The sequence below is a fragment of the Perca flavescens genome, chromosome 18 (genome assembly GCF_004354835.1).
Source record: "Perca flavescens isolate YP-PL-M2 chromosome 18, PFLA_1.0, whole genome shotgun sequence".
NCBI lineage: Eukaryota > Metazoa > Chordata > Actinopteri > Perciformes > Percidae > Perca > Perca flavescens.
Genome location: NC_041348.1, coordinates 24,995,877 through 25,010,716, shown reverse-complemented (window position 1 = coordinate 25,010,716; position 14,840 = coordinate 24,995,877). Strand labels below are relative to the sequence as shown.

The following is a 14,840-nucleotide window of genomic DNA, read 5'->3' as shown; positions in this document are numbered from 1 at the left end:
TAAGATAGCTGCTTGTCCAATATCTGATGAACATTTCTGGTTAAAAGCTGTGACTCTATAAACCACATTATGGAGTAACAGTTGGTGCCATGAATGCGCCGCGAGGGGTAGACATGCACCAATAAAATAAGAGAAGACCACAAGCTGTAACAGACAGCTTGAGGTTTCACAACATTTAAAAAAGGTTTTGCAAATGTTGTTTGTTGTTAGGCATAGAGGCTTTGCTTACAATGAAAATGATTAATGTAGTTCTCTAAAGCACACAGAGGTCTTTTGTCTTGCAGAAAGTCAGGTATTCAGCACTTGGAAGTGATTACTTAGTATAGTAACATTTTGCATCCGTTTTACCCGTCTTTTAAACAAGTTGCTTTAAAGTGTTCATATTATGCTCATTTTCAGGTTCATAATTGTATTTAGAGTTTGTACCAGAATAGGTTTATGTGGTTTAATTTTCAGAAAACACCATATATTTGTTGTACTGCACATTGCTGCAGCTCCTCTTTTCACCCTGTGTGCTGAGCTCTCCGTTTTAGCTACAGAGTGAGACATCTGACTTCTGTTCCTATCTTTGTTGGGAGTCGCACATGCGCAGTAAGTACTGCTAGCTAGTCAGTTGCAGAGTATGAGGGCGTGCCACGCTAGCAGCTAGGCGAGCATTATAACGTGTGTTACAAAGTGATGCACGTTTGTCATGGAAGTAAAGGCTGGACTACAATAGAGCTGTTTGTGAACAGTGTTTTCTCTCGAAGATGTTAAGTCCCTCTGGGGTGGACTTTGGGCTTTTTCACTTTGTAAACCTATAACGTGCACAAAAAGATATATAACACAATAAAGGAAAGGGAAAAAGCATAATATGAGCAATTTAAAATGAACCAACTCTGGGATTATAGAGATTGCCAGCTTTAATTTCACATACTTGCACCACACACATTTTAAGCACAGACAGAGATGATTTTGGTGCTAGTCATCTCATCACACACTAGCTAAAGCGGATGAGCCGAGCTACTAAAAAAAGGAAGGAAGTAGTCATTTCACTTCACTAACATTAAACGGAGAAAAGATTTACTCATATCTGCCTGTTGGTAAAAATGAATGGGCGTTTGCATAATATCCCCATCACATTCACTTTTCATGCATTGCTGTGATGCCCTTTAGGTGTGGTGTTACAGTCCGAATCAATTAGGATATCTTCCTCATGTTGGCGGTGCTTTAAAATAAATCTGAAAAAGAAACATGTATCCACACAAGTACTTCCAACTGGAAGTAAGTGGCTTTCTTCTTGTATATGAAGAAAATCATTTAGTTCCAGTCTTATTTTATTAATGAATAAACTGTACCTGCTTGAACAGTGAGACCACTTGTATTCTTCAGGGGAAAAGAGGCAGCGTGAAAAGAAGCAAGAGCAGCATGGGAGTACACAATGGTATCTTTAGAATCTTGATTTATATATTTATATATATATATATATATATATATATATATATATATATATATATATATATATATATATATATATATATATATATATATAAATAAAAAGCTCCAGTATTTAAAGATACAGTAATTCCTGAGATTAAAACGTCCCCCTTTGAAACAATTTAGCAGCCCGATAGAGATCAGAGGAAACCACCAGAGAGAAGTGGTCTTTTCAGGCAGGGTTGGGAGCAGCTAGCCAAATGCCCAGCCAGGCGGGCGGGCACCACAGCAAACCACAGGAACTCCTAATAGGTACTAGTCTGCATTAGGGCAGGCCATCCAAAATCTATTTTTAACTATAAAAGCAGAAATAATAGAGCGGAGACTGTGCATTAGGTTTTTAATGACATGTTTATCTTGACTTCTGCATTTAATGTGCACTGGAGGCTGTATAGTACTATATGTTGACTGCACAGTGTGGTTGCGTGTTGCCATAATACCCCTCTCACCACACAGAACACCTAAAATAAAGGCTTCAGTGTTCCTCTGCTAAAAGTCGCTGACAGCAGGCGCTTTACATGTGTTCAGCTTGGGCGTCAGACAGTGTGAACTGCATCTCATCTGCTACACGGGAGCTACAAGAGACTTGCACTGTTGTCATACAGTATGCTGACTCAGCCAAAACTCCTCTCTTTATTCTGGGTCATAGTTAAAGTAACAATCTGATGTTTTAATATGAATAAAGATGTGACACTCTCCATTGCAGACTGAGATAACAGAGCAGTGCCTCTGCTCTTTTCCTTGAAGGTTGCTGTTTATTTCATAACAGTGTATCATCTTTTATACATTTAGCGGAGGTGGTCTTTGTTACAGAAGGAGGCGGCCCACCTCCACTAAAAAGAAAAAAAACTTGATAACATGAGTAATGATATTCTGGTGATGATCATTACTCATGTTATCAAGTTGAGCACCTCCACCGAGAGTGCACAATACCCTAACTTTGTTGTTTCAAAAGTGCAGTAGTGTAGATGATATTTCAATGATGAGCAATCCTTCAAAACCCGGACCCATGCCTGGAATGTCTACCTGTTTTTGGGGCGGCGACTTAACTTCCCACCAAACTTTACTGAAGTCTGTAACCGTAACATTCATCGGAACATTCATCGGAATTTTCCAGCTAGAAAACATCAGGACTGGAATTAAAACCTCCTTAGTGCATATTATAAAGTACCTAAAGATACAGTACATAACTTAAAAAAAAGAAATAAAATACTACAAAAAAAAAAAGACATCACAGTACTGGACACATTGACTGACAGGTGATCCCTGAAGTGCAGAGCAGAAACACCATCACGACCATCGCTGACTTTCAAAAGGTTTTTATAAATGCATTTCCCTTCCATCAAATTATTAATGCATTTATGTGCCGCTGACAGCAAATCACATTTCTGTCAATCCCCTGTCCCTCCCTGCCTCCTCCTAAATATAGCCTTTAATCACCACCTTTGTGAACCACAGTTATTGTCTGGTTCATGTGTTAAAGTGATGACGGCAGGATTGTCCTGGTTTCTGTTCACGGTGACGGCTTACTGTACCTGCAGAGACTGGAGGGAGTCGGAGTTAGTGTCGCAGTACAGGATGATGTTGTTGGCCATGCTGAAGCTCTCTCGGACTCCCAGGTGGTAGAAGAGCGAGGGCTGGCGAAAGGCATCCGTCATCTCCACCACGGCGATGTCTGACAGAAAGAGACAGGCACAGGTGTGTTGTTAGGTGTCAGTGTATCTCTCTAACTTAATACTTGGATTAAAAGTGTTCCAGGACCTGGCTTTGTTCACAGGAGCATTGTCATGTTCAAACAGGAAAGGGCCTTTTCCAAACTGCTGCCACGTTGGAAGTACAATATTGTTTAAGATATCATTGTACGCTGCAGCATTTATTTGAAGTGTATATTATTTACAATACACAGCGTGGTTTAAAGCAACATTATGTAACTTTTAGCTGCAGCTGTAGTTCCAATGAGACAACCTGGGGGGGGACCAAAGCGGGAAAAGTTACATAGTGTTGCTTTAATTGATATTTTTAGGGGGGGACAACACATAAAACAGCAACACATTTTCGTGTAGAGTCAATAAAAAAGTAGCAGTGTTGTTGCTTAAATAATTAAACGATTTAGCAATCCATTTAAGAAGCAGTTCAGGTATAAAGTGTGCCATTGCTGCTCAACTCTGATCCTGCACAATCATGAGTTACAAGCTTGTACATTTTTCATTATTGGCAACTGTCCAATACTACATAATGTAAAGCCTGCATCATATCAGAGACTTCGCCAACACTTGATATCTGGCTTTCATTTGAGCCAACAATGACTGACACTGAGCTCAAAGGTTAATGCACAGATTTAAAGCCACATCATGTGTGTGTCAGTATCACACACTACAGGTTGTTACAGGTGGTGTTGTTCACAGCAGTCTGGTGTAGACTCTGGTGTCAGAGAAACAAGTGGAGCTAACTCAGAAGCACACTCTTGAAAAACAGATTTGATGGAAGGTGGTGTGACCCCATCTTTTCAACTCTATCTATGAATACAAATACAGTCAATACCACACTGACCCCAGCTGGACTCAAGCATATGATCTGGATCAATAGTGTCACTCAAACCAGCGGGGACTACAGCTTCTGCTGAAGGGGCAGAGAGTTCCCAGCCTTGAACCAAGGGCTTTTACAAGCATAACAGACTGTTGTGTTACCAAAGAGCTTAATCATAGGTGTGCTGTTGAATGGAACCATAATATACAAATACCATTTGACACTGCCCACAGCATTAAATACCTCGAGGTTGCATTGATATGGCATTATGATATGTATGTGGCATTAAACTAGGGCTGTGCAATTAATCGAATTGTATTCGCAATTATGATTTTGGCTCCTAAAGATCACAAAAAACTATGTATTTGCAAAAAACTATTATTTTGCACATTATGTTTTGGAAGTAAATTCTTTTTGTGTGCGTTCTGAAAGAAAAAACAAAAGTTCAAACGGGAAAAGTATTAAGGGAAATTTGACTGTTCAAGCTGTTTTCACTGTTGATTTGTTTAACCGTTTTTTTTTTTTAAGTTCAATAAAGTGAATGAGCAATTGTGTTAAATAATCCTGATTTTAATATCGACCAAAATAATTGTGATTATGATTCTTCCCATTAGAAGAAGGGGAAATTACATTTTAAGACTGTTTTTACAGTAACAATAATAATCGAGCAGCCCTACATAACAGACTGCCATGTTACCAAAGAGCTCATTCATAGGTGTGCTGTTGAACTGAACTATAACGTACAAATACATTTGACCCTGCCAACAGCATAAAATCCCTCAGTTCTTGCATTGATATGGCATTATGATATGTATGTGGCAATACACACTCGCACAAAAGCCGTAGAATAAGGACGCCAGTGTTATGGAGGCCCACACATGAGGTGGGGTGGTACACGCTGTCCTGAGACCGCCCCGAGACACTGATAACAACAAAAACAGCCCGGTGGCTGCACTCCAGTAATGACATAGTAGCTCAGCGAGACACAGAGATAACGCCGCACCCTGGTATTTCATCTGTTTCCCAACCCTCCACCTCTCTGTGTCAACAAACACATTACATGGAGATTAGGAGCGATGAAACTCTGATCCAGCCAAGTGGATCTTTTACCCCTTATGGGTCGTTTTAAGCTAGCTCTAAAATATGCACTTGTTCACACTCAAGCAAGTCAGATGATAGCTTTCTCTTTTCTGACCAATTTCCGTTATTGTTCATTTTAGGCTCGACAGAACAAAAACAGTGGGACAATATATTGTGAGAGTAACAAGGAAGAACAGCCTGCTACTTTAAAAGTTTTGATTCACTCTCACCGCATCATTTCCTGCTGTATCAGGCACCTGTTTAAGTGAGAAAAACTGATAAACCCATTGTTCCTCCCCAGCACCAGACAACAGAGGGACACAGTTAACAACTAGCTGGCAAACATAATGGAGCATTTAGCAACATAAGATAGATAATAATGAGATATTTCCCTCATGAGTTAGCAAGAGTTTCCTGCCCACAAGTGGCCAAAAGAATCTATTAATGCAGCTTTAAAACAGCTCTGATAGCTCTCTGTGCTCATCAAACAGCATTCATTAGGCTGCAACACCGGCAGCATGGTGAAAACCACTTTCTCTCTCAGATATTCTAATACTATTAAGCAACCATGTGAATGCTCATAATTTGAATGCACAGTTAACATCAAACAGTCACTTTAATTCATTCCAACAACACTGCAGAGAGAAGTCCATCAGAGTCTGGCCGGTTGCAGCGGTGGAGAGCTTTTGTCAGTGATGAGGTGCCATGCAGCTCCCCGCACTCATCATCAGCACATGTAAATTCATCCAGGAAGCAGGTACTTGTTGCTGGCCTCAGAGGTTTTCATCATCAATCCCTTCCTCCACATGAGCTTTAGAAAACAGCCTTTTCAAACATTTCCATTTCTGTCAAGCAGGCAGAGGACAGGATATGCGGGATATTAAGCTCTGCGGCTCTGTGCAGTGATGCAGAATATCAAAAGGGTTTTTGCTCTTGAGCAGCCAGTATCTTCACATCACGATGTCTGCTATGTGATTGAGTGCACATTAGGTTTCACTTTCTGACGTATAAGATGGAGAGGTAAAGTACACCTTAATCCTCACTCACTGACCATTGCTTAACAACACTTGTTACTTCCATATCTGTGAAGCATTTCTATTAATATCTCAACAATCACACACAATGTTCATTGAATGTTCGGCCATCACCTGGGTCCAAAGCAAGACTGATTGGCTTGGAAAAATTAGGACACTTGGACTCTTTTGGGGTTAACTGGACCTTAAGCAGATATATTATTTGTCCACAAAACCAACCCTTAACGCAAACCTTAACAATCCTGAGTACTTAGGTGCTCTTACTTTTTGCAAACAAGGTGCTGGATGTCAACATCCAGACAGCGCGGGTTGGCTGATGAATAAAAGATAAGCTTGTCTCATTTCTCTGCTGGCGGGAGACCCTATCAATATTACATCTCAGTGAGATTTGAATGCAAACAGGCCATTTAAAGGCAGCAGAGTAAAACAGAGCTGTATTTCTGACCAAAAAAGAAGGTTGCAGTCGTGTTTATTTTAAAATGCAGCGATGACTTGGGTGGGGTAATTCTGTATTGCTTTGCTTGGCAACCTCACCTGCTTCACAGGAATCCATCTGAGCTAAGGACAATGTTTGGTGTCATAGGGCAGGGCTAATATAGGTAGGTGATGATTAAGGAACACAGCCGTGCACATAATGGAAAGAAAAGGGCATGACACAAGTGACAAGAGACTCGCCAGGAGCAATCAGTGCAGAACTCATAAGTGCTTTGTACTCACAATAAAGCCCCTGAGAGCTGACAGCACTTGACTAGTGGCCTATGTCATCAGTGTGGATTGTGTGTTTCAGTCTAGATACACGCATACTGAACAATAATATTATAAAACCAGGAAGTAGGAACACATGCCAGACCTTAATCAGTCAGTCAGTCAATTAATCAATCAATCAATCAATCAATCAATCAATCAATCAATCAATCAGAATACTTGATTGATCCCCTCAGGGAAATTATTTAGTTGAAGTTGCTCACATTCATTCGGGGTGTGGCCTTGACCAACTGCCATGCTTTGCTTGTTTTCAAGCCGTGATGTCTCTCTCTTTCTCATGGGCAGGCCAAATTCTCTGGGTGGGCAAAGCAGAGAAAGGGGAGGTAACCTCTATCTTTATACATCTGGTCTCTCCGACAAGGATATGGGGAAAATCATCCTCCGACAGCTTTCAGAAGGCCTGTCCAAGATTGACGCAAGCCAGCTACCTGGAAAGTATAAGGTGTGGTGTTATCACTTCACCTTGTACTCAAGGGTGATGTGGCCTCTGAAGCTGTGCGAAGTCACCTCATCAGCCGTAAGCCGGATGGAGGCAAAAGCCAACTCCTTAATCCGCAGATGGCTCGGCCTACCACGGTGCTTCTCAGCTGCTGGCCTGTATGGATGGAATTCACTGCAGCTACCCCTGAAATCCATCACCTTGGGCTACAGGCAGGAGAAGGCAAGGCTGGTGATGGAGTTAAGGGACTCCTCCGACAGGGCTGTGGCTGATGCAAGCGCCAGAGTTGAAACTGGAAGGAAATGGAGGGCCAAGGAGGAGGTGCAGAAAGTTATGGGAAGACTGCAACATCAACAAGTCGTGGGCATGGTACAGACAGGGCGGGCAGGCCTCGGATGGAACAATCCACCCATCCTTTGGTCAAAGGCAAGCAGGAAGGAGAGGAAGGATCTTGTTGTTGCAGAGGTCACCAGGATTGAGCAGGAGGAGCTCAGAGTGAGGTCCGTGGCACAGGGGCAGCAGGGGCGGTGGACAACTTGGGAGGGTGTCGCGAGCCGAGCAATCAGCTGGGCAGAGTTCTGGAAACTGCCACAGGCTCGGCTCAGTTTCCTCATTAGGGCAACGTACGACACCCTCCCGAGCCCTAAAAACCTCCATCAGTGGCTTGGAACACAGCAATCCTGTGACCTCTGCGGAACCATCAATGCTTCACTCCAGCATGTTCTGTCAGATCAACATCACGTCTGCTCAAGGACCTGGGACTACGTGGAGCCACACTGAGCAGATCACCAAAGAGCTCTCTGAGGAAGCGGAGAAAGCAAGCCACTGGCTCTGGCTGAAACGACGAGACAAGACTTGGGGAGTAACATCTAATTAGGTTTTGCTGCAGGGGGTGTCAGGGAGACGTCCCTGTTCACTGCCCCGCCACCAGGAGATGTTCTGGGATAAGGGGCGAAACGTCAATGAGCGGTGGTCCCCAGCTGAAGACCCTGCAGCAAAACCTTGCGGTAAGGTCTAGGCCTGCCTCAGGGAAGAGGACCTGCCATGCACAGTCTACCACAGGCACCGTTGGAGGTGCTACAGGCCAAAAGCCCAGCAGAAAGAACACCTTGCTGTAATGAATGATGCCATTTCTGTGTCTATAGCTTTAAATGCTATTGAGGAGGAGAGGGGGAGGGGGGGAGGGGGTGGGGGCAAGGTGGAGGGTGGGGGTGTGGCCTTGACCAACTGCCATGCTTTGCTTGTTTTCAAGCCATGATGTCTCTCTCTTTCTCATGGGCAGGCCAAATTCTCTGGGTGGGCAAAGCAGAGAAAGGGGAGGTAACCTTGCTCCTTATGACCTCATAAGGAGAAGATTCCAGATCGGCCCATCTGAGCTTTCATTTTCTCAAAGGCAGAGCAGGATACCCAGGGCTCGGTTTACACCTCTCACCATTTCTAGCCACTGGGGGACCATAGGCAGGCTGGGGGAATGCACATTAATGTTAAAAAACCTCATGAAGGGAAATTTTCATGCCATGGGATCTTAAACAGAAACATTGTTTTGGCCAATCGGAGGTGGTTGAGGTCAGAGATTATCGGCTAATGAAGTTACTTTTGCATGAACTACATCTGTGTCACATTCTCCTTGGGGGCTGAGCCCCCCTAAAGGTCGGATCCTAGAATCGCCCCATATGATTGTCACTTTGGGCTCCTTCAAGAAATAATCAACAATGAAAACAATTCTTACTTAGTGCCTTAGTTAAATATGTATCTCCTCATAGAACAAACACTGCATTTTGGAGTTAGTTCATAATATGCTCAGTCCTAATAAACGTCATTGTATTTGAAATGACTAAGAACATAATCCTAACAAACATTTGACTATAGGATTAAACAAACCAAAGGAGGAAATGCTTTACACTTCTAGGCACCGTAACCATGTTATGAATACATGCCAACAGAATGTTGCTCTGGTACACGGTACATCTAAAATTTGTTTTAAGATCTGCCAGCAGAGTCATGATGGGCTTCTTGCCACATTAGGAACAACAATCTTGAATTTACGGGAACAAACGGCACAAAAATGGGAACTGTCATAGAGACAGTGCATTTTCCCTGATTCAACAGCAGAGCATCTGAATATTTTCTGGAGAGCGTTTAGATGTCGTGATTGCTTACCAATTCAACAGCAGAGCTGAGTGCATGCCAATGTAACAGCAGACCTGCCAACATAGTGTTGACAGAAGGCTGTGTAAAGCCAGTAGCAGTAGAGTATCTTGAGTCATCACCCAGTCACACTTTCAAACACCTGATCACATGTGTTCCCCTCACCTGTTGTGGCAATCACCTCAAAGTAAACCCAAGTCTATCTACACCAGCGAGAGGTAAGACAAATTTGAAAAAAGAAAACATGCACAGCACTGTCCTGATAATCCCGCTACACCTCCTACGGCTGGAACGGCTACTGTTGACCAAAACTAAATTGATTCCCTCGCCTACTGCTCAAAGCAGAGGAGGGAAATAATTCAATATTCTTGCACACTATTTGGCTTCCAGCAGCTACAGGCCTGCTGCTGCAGGTTCTTCAGGCCCGGCCCTCCTCTCTCCTCCCCCCTCTGAGGGGGAGGAGAGAGGAGAGAGGGAGAGAGGAGAGAGGGAGAGAGGGAAGCGAAGGGGGATGAGCAGCTAAGAGCTACATGAATTGTCCTGGTGTCTATTGGCTCCTTCTAATAGATCCTTCTCCGCGCTCCCCGGACTGCTTCCACCAGTTACACATGCGCTTTTTTTGGAAGAGGGGGGGTGGGGGTGAGGGGATCTGCTCAATATTGTAGTCGTAGAAGGATCTTAACGTCACTGGAGACTGTTCAAGTGGATATGGATTATTTCAGTAACTCAGAGTCTCTCTCTCCTGTTCTCGCCAAACGGAGAGCATACATTTGGACACAAAGAAATCTATTTTAATGAGTATGGGCTGTTGTGAGAAACGTAAACAGTCGCTTTTTTTTTTTTTTTTTTTTGTGACTAGTCCTTTGACTAAGAATTATTTTCATTAATAATAATAATTTATACTTACATCTTGTATGGCATTGCTGATCATTTTTAATACTCCAATCACACAGGGCCACAGCACATTTCATATAATCGGTTTTCCCACGCAGGGTAAGGGAAGAATGAAATGTTTGCATGTGTGTATGCATGTGCCACTTAACACTTTTCATTTCTGTGAAAAAACACTTACGTTTTTGTGTAAATGTCATTGTGCTGCGATGCTTAAAGCACTGCAATTACTTTGCAACAGCACTGTTTACACTGGTCACTCAGGGGCCAGCTTTAATGGCTTGCAGTTTTATTGCATTTGTCTTTGAGGATGTATGAAGGTACAGTAAGTAGATAAAGCACTTGTTACAATCAATTAAACATAAGAACCATGGAGACTCGGCGAGGAAACGGCTGTATCAGATGTGAGTGAGTGAGTTATCGGTTATCGCCTACAGAGAAGGAGGGAATGAGGCTTGTGTTACTGGAGCAGAGTGCAGATGGAGGACTTCCCAAGAGCGTGGCCCACACCGAGGACAGCAAAAGACAGTGGAATTACTGTATTCCAAGCTCCACTGGAAAGGAGAACTTTTTTCCTCCCCTTAAAAAAGTAATCAGAAAAAGCAAATTCTCTTCCAAATTTCCAGAAACGGAACTTTTGCTGGTATATTGCCAGGTTTCTTGGCCGGTTACTGCCACAGTAGTTTTGCATGCCAGACCTATCTCCAAAGCGCTGCAGAGTAAGGTATGGCCCTTCAACACGTACACAAAAACACAGCTTGGGTTGTTTTCATTTCTTTAAACCAATCATATTAGTCTTGGGCGGCGCTAAGCTCCGGGCGCAGCGGCAGCGAATCTGGAAATTGGTTTCGCGAAGGAACTTGTTTAGGTGTAACATTTGCACCCTGCAAAAGAAAAACGCCACATACAATATATACTGTATATTATATATAGGGTTGGGCATCGAGAACCGATTCCTAATCGGAATCGTTTAAAAAATTACGATTCCATCGGAATTGTTTCTTTATTGGAATCGTTTGGAGGATTTGGTTTCCAATCCGATCATCACTTCCCAATTTAACATGCGCAAGTTTGGGTTTCTGTAGCGGCCAGGTGCTTGTTGTGTTGCAGCCTTGGAGCACAGTAAGCACCGCTCTAGTGTGGCTTTATTTTACGTTGAAAAAGCCCCGTCAAACTGCAACCCACCTTTGAATCAAAATCAAACTTTCCTCTTATTTTTGAAATAAGCATGATGTGACCCGTTTCAACTCCACCACTCAAAGATTCGGAATCGAGAATCGATAAGAACCGGAATCGAAAGGAAGAATCGGAATTGGAATCAGAATCGTTAAAATCCAAACAATGCCCAACCCGAATTATATACCCTATTTTTTTTGGGGGGGGGTGGGAGATATTATTAGGCCTTTATTTGACAGGAGAGCTGGAAAGGGTCGCAGGTCGAAGTCGAACCAGATTATCAGATATTTGCAAACTTAAAAAAAAAAAAAACACACATAAACATAAAGTTCTGGAAATGTCAAAATTACAGAAATTAGCTGCGTAACAGTTTCAGGTTAAACAAGGTGGTGCATGTTTGTCCCTAAGGGAGACTCCATTACTCATGCTGAATGACATTTTTACAGTTGCTGTTTTTCTTTTTTTAAATTTGCTTCTTCACAACGCTTACAATAAAGAGAAACATGCAGCAAAAAAATGCATTCAGGACTGGAGCAAAACTATCTTGAGGCACGTGTCACTGACTGACAAGTGAAAATGAAAATTGTCTCTAGAAGTGGTCAAACATCTATAATGAATTCCAAGTCAGGTTCAGCTACATGTGAAGCCAACATGCCACACAAAGTATAAACAGACAGTGGAGGCATTCTCCCCAAATACATCTCTGGGAATGGAAGAAAAGCACCATACAAGTCTTTCAACTGAGCATTTTGGTCTACAAATAAATCTCTACCCCCAGAGAATAATATGGGAAATGCTAGACAATAGTTATTCTGTAGTTTCGATGCCCTGCCCAGCAGAGAGATTAATGCTCCATTTATTTTTAGGCACAAGTGGGCTTTAAAGAAACGACCCTGAAAAAACCATGATGCAGGAAATGAGAACAACCTTCCAGTTGTACCTTTCTCCTTTTTTTTAATACCTCTGCTCCACTTTGTTGCCTTTTTACACACTGTGAGATCTTACAAACTGCAGTGCCATGGCCCCAAGGGGGAGCTGAGAACAGAATGTGAATTCATCCACATCTGACAAACACGCTGGGAGAAACTGCTGTTGCCCTAACTTGCCTCCTTGAGTTACAGATTTTGCTGAAAGAAGAGGAATTTGCATTGATGCAGAGTTAAAAGTATTTCAACCTTAACTCAATTAATTCACATGACAGGATTTATCAGCTGCTGTGCTTATTTGACCATTACTCTCAAGAGTTTTATCACGGTTCTAGGGATGACAATGTTGACAGGTCTGTCTGTCGGTCCGTCCTCCACTTTGGTCGAGACTGAAATACCAGCACGTCAACATTTTGACTTATCCAGTGAAATATCTCAAGATCTAGATCTACATGGATTGGTATCAAATTTTGTACCAATAGATTTATGTTCCCAGACAATGAAACCTTATGACTGTTGTGTTCTTTTAACTTTTTGTCTAGCGTCATCATTGTCCAATTCTTTTTGATGTAATAATTCCTGCAAAACTAATAGCATTCCCATCAACCGTAGCTGCACTTTGTGTTTAGTGCTAATTAACATGCTATGCAATACTAGCTGTGGATCACTCACCAGGCAGGGAAATGAGGGGGTGGGATATAGTTAGAAAACAGTTAGATGTATGTAGATGCATATGTGTATGGCTTCGGCCTTGTGTACGTCTGTATCTGCTTGTGCATAAATGCCATTTTAAGGCATTTGTATATTATTTGCACACTAGGCAAAGTTATGTACATAAACAATGTACGTACCATGAAACAATTTAAGTTTAATTACTTTGAATATGTATGCATGGTATTTTCTGTCAGTATGAACTGTTATAAAAAAAAAAAAAAAAAAAAAAAAATATTGCTGTAACTCCATAAAATAACCAGAGTTTCCCCAATTTGTTCAAAAGTTGGGTTAATGTGTTGGCAGCCTACAGCAGAGTAAGTGAAAGTGATCTCTGCTGGTTTATAAACTTACAGAGCCCCTTAACAAACGCCCTTTAACTTGTAGTTTTTATAGTAAAGTTCTAAACACTCATTCGGTCGCTGCCTAAAAATAATTTTCTCCTTCCCACAACCACCCACACACTTTTACAACGGCTTTACTTTGTGACCTTTACGGTGCAAGTGCAGAATCCAAACACTGAACCAAACCAGCCTAAAGCTGCGTATGTGAGAAGAGTAGCGTAAAGTACTGTACTTATTGATAACACCACCTGTGTTAAATTGAACCTGGTTACAATCTTATTATTAGATACTGTAGAGTGCATGTAAATAATTCAACTGAGAACTTGTTGCATTCAGGGATGTGGTTTATACTGTATGTATGTATGTATGTATGTATGTGGAAAAAACTACAATCCAGTAACAGTTTTTCAGCTCTATTATTTAAACTTTTCCCCTTTAAATCAAATGAATTGTGCCTAAAAGGTTCTTATCTTGTACATATCACTGTACGTTACTGCTCCAGATATACTTTGCCCAGCGGAGTGCCCACACAACAGGAGTAATCCCACTGATCTTTGGTACATTATCATGATACTGATATACAAGCCACTCTCTGACCCTCCACTGCGTTCTAAAAATGCTGCTTACCTGCTCCTGCCGCCTTTCACCTTAAATGAACCCCTGATAAAGACCTGAAAGGGAAGCTTTAATACACCGCCTCTCCACCTCCTGTCATTTTTCTGAGGAGTGCTTAAGACGCCTTTTACCCTGGCGTTTATCGGACAGCATACTGCACTTACATGTTCAGCGTGTATGAAGAACACCCTCTTAACAGACTGTTTTTAATGTGGAAATACTGCATATACAGTAGGGGTGTTGGGGATTACTGTCATTGGTCTGCAGCGCAAGCAAAGATGTCAAAGCAAAAAAAAACTGATGTGATAGGACAGTGAGCCTAAGTGTTTTATCACTGGCATGCTTCAATTGTAATGTGGATTTCACGAGACTAATGAATGAGGAAGAACAAACTGTTCGAACAGCTTTCGAATGTTGACTACAGAACACTATGCTTCCTGTTGAGAAATATCAGCATGAAAACAACTTTGCCTCACCAACATTGTGCCCACAGTCTACCTCTCACTCAGAGGTGAAGTCCCATTTCCCCAGACGCCATGCGAGTGGCCTGTGGGCTAAATCCCTCTGACCTTGTGCTACTCTAACCTCTGAAGAGCAGCCAAGCATACAGAGTAAACAGGAGGGAGGATAAACAATGATGGGATTTCGGAGCAGCGCGGCCTCCCAGTCGGGAAGCGGAGTGTACAGTCTTATGCTGGTGAATCACGAG

The 14,840-nt window shown here is 42.3% G+C and overlaps 1 protein-coding gene across 1 annotated transcript in view; it reads right to left on the bottom strand.

Moving 5' to 3' along the window:
• The window catches only part of map3k5 (mitogen-activated protein kinase kinase kinase 5), a 79,278-nt gene that overhangs the window by 55,989 nt on the left and 8,449 nt on the right, over positions 1–14,840 (bottom strand). Inside the window, exon 2 of the mRNA XM_028604781.1 lies at positions 3,012–3,151. Within this exon, the coding sequence (XP_028460582.1) occupies positions 3,012–3,151 (140 nt within the window). The remainder of the gene's footprint in view (positions 1–3,011; positions 3,152–14,840) is intronic.